Genomic DNA, 6,000 nt, shown 5'->3' with positions numbered 1-6,000 from the left:
GGAGGCGTGACATGCCAGGTTCAGCTGTTCTCCCCGAGGAAACTTTATATGGTCTGGTCGCCCGTAGCAACCGTCTGTGAGGGCAGAACTATGGGCGCGGCCATTGCTGATACTGGCAATGGTCAATAACCTGCCATATGAAACAAGTATGCAACCAGTGAAGTCTGCACCTTATAGGGAATGAAAGAACAAGATCTTTATGTCTAATGGAGCTACTTCTCATGTGATTTACTTTCAATATGTTTTTATTTATAATTCAAGGTGAGACAGTAAGAAAACATCACAAATAATACGGTCAGTGAACAAGTAAAATCTGGACAATATGACCCTCGTCCCATACAGCAATCGGGTCATCTCATGTGATTTAATGTACTCATCGCTGGCTACAATCTCACCAGTAAAGATGATGACACCCCCCTCCCCTAGGCATTTAGGATGGTGATATCATCCTCACCCAGGTGGTGACATTGCCCTCACCTAGTCACCGCTAATGGTTACATCACCCTAGCCTACACACCAAGGACAGTGACATCACCCTCACCTAGGCACCTAGGATTGACACATCACCCTTACCTAGGCACCTAGGATGGTGACATCTCCCTCACCTAGGCACCAGGGATGGTGACATCTCCCTCACCTAGGATGGTGACATCACCCTCCCGTAGTCACCAGGGATGGTGACATCTCCCTCACTTAGGATTGTGACATCTCCCTCACCTAGGCACCAGGGATGGTGACATCTCCCTCACCTAGGATGGTGACATCACCCTCCCGTAGTCACCAGGGATGGTGACATCTCCCTCACCTAGGATGGTGACATCATCTTTGCCTAGTTATCAAGGCTACTGGCATTACACTCACCTAGCTACCTTGGAACGGTGACATCACCTTCGTCTAGGCACCTAGGATGGAGATATGATCCTCACCTAGGCACAGAGTATGTTGACATCACCCTGACTCGCCATAACCAGCCCTTCCTCAATCACAAGACAACCAACACAGGTGTTAAAGGTTAAACATGCAGAGCATAAATTGTTTATTAAATACAAAAACATACACCTTTAAAACACAGTTAGGGTCTGCATTCGACTTCAGCGGCGCTTGCAAAATGACTTCTGCATACAAGTCGCTTGAAGCTGCCCCAAAAGTCTTTAGCCCCGTACACACTATCAGATTGTCTGCTGAGTTTTTCCTTCTTTACAGGAACCTTTTTAGAAATCTTGTGACTTGTATCGCTCCTATTAGAACGGTTCCATTGTACAGAATGGAGCGCGACTTGTCGCCTGACAAGCTGCCCCAGTGGAAACAGAAACTACAGTTAAAACACATAAAAGGATTATGATAAGCAGGCAGCCCCTCCTTACACATCCCCTGCTGGGAGATGTCTCCAGACCTTTGTCTATGTGCCATGACACAACAAAATTAAACACAGCAACAAGAGGGGGGATGGGGGAGAAGGGATGTAGCATTACATTACATTATCTCAATGCTATTTTGTCCCCAAGTCTCTCATTCTCTTCTGGGCCATAGTCTGTGGGTGGGAGGCCAGCCCACAGACCCTTCCAAAACACACAGTGACAGTGGGTGGTGACAACACCCTCACCTAGGCACCTTGGTGGTGACAACACCCTCACCTAGGCACCTAGGATGGAGACACGATCCTCACCTAGGCACTGAGTATGGTGACATCACCCTGCCCAAGCCACCTAGGCAGAGACATCACCCTCACCTAGGATGGTGACATCACCCTGGCCTAGGCACCTAGGATGGAGACATCACACTGGCCTAGGCACCTAGGATCGAGACATCACACTGGCCTAGGCACCTAGGATCGAGATATCACACTGGCCTAGGCACCTAGGATGTAGTGATGGGAAGTCCGGATCTTTTAACTGAATCGGTTCATTTCGAACTACTCAGTGAAATGAACCGATTCAATGAACCGATTCTTCGGTTCTTCGGTTCACTTGCTGAGTCTACTGACAAGCAAGTGAACCGAAGCTCTGACTCAGCCTTCTTAAATGATTAGAATCAAAAGAATGATTCTTCTCAGAAGGCTGGCAGGTCCTGGGAGGTTTATTTGCATTTAGTTCCTTGCTAGTAGCACAATCCTATTATTCTGTCAGATCAGCCAGCGTCATCAATTTTGGTGACACATAAAGCTGTGAAAATGAAAAGCGGATTTTTGTGCATATGATGGGCTAACTACACAGTTAACATTGCTAGACATATTTTTCCGTTCTCTTTACAGCGCATTCACAGGAAAAATGATTGTATTTTACTTCCGCGTGCAGGCGAAGTGTCCACGGTAGTAAAATCCAATCGTTAGGCTCCTTTCACACTTGTGCGACTTGAAAGTCATGCAATTTTTGCCACGATTTTTACCGTGACTTTGATGCGATTTTGATGTGACTTGAAGGAATACTTATGTAATCTTGAGGTCTCTGCCTCAAGTCGCATCAAAATCGTACCAAAGTAGTGCAGTAACTACTTTGAAGTCGCTGTGACTGGAAGACCCACAGATATGAACGGTACTCATTGGAAATCTTGGGGTACGACTTGTCATGCGACTTTGTAGTCCCAAGTTGCATGATAAGTCACACAAGTGTAAAAGGAGCCTCATTATGCACTGTAAAGACTACGGACAAATCTGATAGCTAGCAATCTTACCTGTGAAGTTGGCCCATCAGAATGCAGAAAATACACACAAAAACACGCTTTTCATTTACACGACTGTTTGTGCATCACCGAAAGTCGCAATATTGGCTGCTCCTATAGATCGCTTGATCTGACAGAACACCTGCTACCCAGGTCACTGAGCACAATCCTATACTCATATAATCATATACCAGACCCCATATGCAATAAAGAGAACCTGTCACTTCAACAAACGATCACATAGGGGCTTGTTAAGTGAAAAAATTATAAAATAAAAACTAAAACCATCCCCACCAACCCCGATATCTGCATGTGAATAAATGTTTTTTTTTATCGTAATTATTCCAGTACTTTTAAATAGTTTTATATTGTTCTATTAAAAACTGTTGATTTTTTTCCTATTTTGTCTGTGTTATTTTTTTATACCACTATTTAAAAAATGGTCATGGTTGGAGGAATTAAAAAAAATAAATAATAATCTAAGGATCCAGGGGGCATAGAAATCTCAGGACCAGAACGCAGAAAAATATTACCATAAAGCAGGATAAAATGTATTTTTGTGTTATAAAAATTAGACAGCTCTCTCATTCAGTTATATAGCTACTAAATTAGACACATGTCCCAGAAGGCATTCCTGTCCTTCTTAACATGAATATCTTCTTTAGCATAAACCAACTAAATATTAAAGGGTTAAATAATTAATCTGAATGAGGATATCTTCTTATCCTGACTCTGTCCTCTCTGTCTATAAAGCAGTCTGTAAGTGTACTACTGCTAGCTGATCATTGATTTAGTGTAGTGTTCTCTACTGGTGGTGACTCATGGTTCTTTTAGTGTACTGTGTTCTAAAAACTGATATGATTCTTTCACTCGTTAACTCGGTAACTTGTACGATTCTTTAACTCGGTAACTTGTACGATTCTTTAACTCGGTAACTTGTACGATTCTTTAACTCGGTAACTTGTACGATTCTTTAACTCGGTGTACTGTTCGATTCTTTAACTCGGTGTACTGTGTACTCCTGGCTCTTGTTTTAAGTTTGTATCCAGTTCCTGAGTGTCACTGTGCTTAGAGTCAGCTAATTGGTTGCAGGGAGGGGCCGAGCTCTCTCACTCTAGGATCATATTACCACTGCCAGCTCTGCTGCTCTGCTATGTACTGAGTGCAGAGTGAACTGTTTCAAACGAATCAGTTCACTGAAAAGAATCGATTCATCCAGTTCACTAAAAAGAACCGGTTCAAAAGAACGATTCGTTCATGAACTGGACATCACTACTAGGATGGAGACATCACCCTCACCTAGGTGATGACAACACCCTCCTCCCAGTTTGTAATTGTTCATTAAAATGGAAGTAAACCCTTCCAAACAACTTTGACCTACAGGTAAGCCTAGATTAAGGCTTACCTGTAGGTCCAAGTAATATCTCCTAAACCTATATGGTTTAGGAGATATTTGCCCGAAAATGGGCACCGCTGTCTACGGCGCATGCGCCGTAGACAGCGGCGCGCAGGCGCACTAAATGCGGCAAGTCCAAGAATGGATTTGCCAAATTTGTCTACTCCCGTGCGCATGCGCGGGAGTGACGTCATCGCGGCTCCGGCGAATGGCAGCGTCGGAGCTCCGAGACGCGACTCCCGTGCGCATGCGCGGGAGTGACGTCATCGCGGCTTCTCCGCTGTCATTCGTCGGAGCTGCGAGAGACGCCACAACCAAGATGGATGCGGCGGACTACAGGTAACAGCGGCGACTTCGCTGGCTCCTGTGTCAGGTAAGTGACACATAATGAGCTACTATGCGATGCATAGTAGTCCATTATGCTTTACCTTTGCAGGGAAAAAAAGAGGAAGTAAACCCATCAGGGTTTACTTCCTCTTTAATAAACTGCTGCACAGCTTGTAAATGTGTAAAAGGTCCAAACTTTGTGGGAACAGTTTGGGGATGGCCCCCTCCTGTTCAAACATGACTGCACACCAGTGCACAAAGCAAGGTCCATAGAGACATGGATGAGTGAGTTTGTGGTGGAGGAACTTGACTGGCTTGCACAGAGTCCTGACCTCAACCCTATAGAACACATACCTCACAACTTTCTGAGATGGGAATGAGGGACACCTATCAGCACACGTATGCAGGCATAGGACACACCCCCTTAAAAGGAGAATTGTACAAAAAAAAACAAGATTAGTTAAATCCACAAGTGTTTTTTTTACCACTACTATTCCTTTATACTGGCTTTTGCAATCTACAGATGCAGCAATTTAGAAATCAGATGAAAGGTTTAGCACTGGGAAACACTTTTTAATAAATAAAAAGTGAATTTTATATACAAGTATATAGATCAGACCAAAATGAGAGCAAATGAGGAGGAAAGAGGGACATTGCTCCAAATCAAGGACAGTCCCTCAAAATTATTAATCAAGGACAATCCCTCAAAATTACTATTATTATAATACACAATTTATATAGCGCCATCAGTTTACGCAGCATTTTTGTGGGGGGGGGGGGGGACAACACAATTACAGTACAATACAAAAGGTACAGGAGGGCCCTGCTCATAGAGCTTACATTCTAAAGGGAGGGGGTGGTGGTACAAAAGGTAATAGCTGCAGAGAATGATTTGATGGGCGTATTCCTCTGGAACAGTCTCTCCAAATCAGGGACAATTGGGAGGTATGAGAACACCTTTGGGATCAATATGAGCGGAGACTGCGAGCTAAGTCGTACGTCGGTACTTTGACGTTAAATATCGTTGTTATAGCAGCAGCTATAGCTGCCATAAACCAGGTATTTTTGAAAATGGCAGGTGGCTATCTTTCAGATAAAAGTGGTCTCATCAGCAGATTCGCCGCAATATCACTTTTATCGTTGGATATATACTCATGCACACAAATCATATTATTATATAACGAGCTATATAATAGCTCAGTGTTCCTTGAGATGATTTTGAACTACGGGTTTGATCTGACAGCAATCTGACCAAAAGCAGCAGCACCCCCCAGACCTCTCTGACCCATTCTCTGCCCACACCAAACATGGCCGCCAGGCCTTCCAGCGTCCGCGGCGTCCTCGACGTGCCCCGTCCACCCCCTTCCAGGGCCAGCCGTCCTCCTCCGTTGTTATGACGACACAGTCGTAAAGCCGCCATTTTGCGCCGTGCTCCAGCCGCTGTGCGCTCGTTTCGTTGCGACAGAGGAGGAGAAGCCAGTGCTGGCTGGGATGAGCTCGGAGCCGGGGGTGGGGGAGTCGGAGGAAGCAGCTCCCAGCAGTCCGCTCTGCCTGACCGAACCCGCCGCGTCCCTCATCAGCCACTACAGGGAGGAAGGTGAGCACGCCCCCGACAGACA

General features: G+C 45.1%; 1 protein-coding gene across 5 annotated transcripts in view; it reads left to right on the top strand.

The window, feature by feature from the left end:
• Nucleotides 1-5,787: 5,787 nt before the first annotated feature.
• The window catches only part of E4F1 (E4F transcription factor 1), a 44,272-nt gene continuing 44,059 nt past the window's right edge, over nucleotides 5,788-6,000 (top strand). For 4 of the 5 annotated variants that reach the window (XM_077449348.1, XM_077449347.1, XM_077449346.1 and 1 more), the window contains exon 1: nucleotides 5,788-5,978. In XM_077449348.1, the coding sequence (XP_077305474.1) occupies nucleotides 5,873-5,978 (106 nt within the window). In that variant the 5' untranslated portion in view covers nucleotides 5,788-5,872. The remainder of the gene's footprint in view (nucleotides 5,979-6,000) is intronic. The other variant, XM_077449349.1, reaches the window with a different exon arrangement.

The sequence above is a fragment of the Lithobates pipiens genome, unplaced genomic scaffold (assembly GCF_037356315.1).
Source record: "Lithobates pipiens isolate NorthernLeopardFrog02 unplaced genomic scaffold, aLitPip1_a1.2 Scaffold_22, whole genome shotgun sequence".
Lineage (NCBI taxonomy): Eukaryota > Metazoa > Chordata > Amphibia > Anura > Ranidae > Lithobates > Lithobates pipiens.
This window is presented reverse-complemented; position numbering and strand designations above follow the sequence as displayed.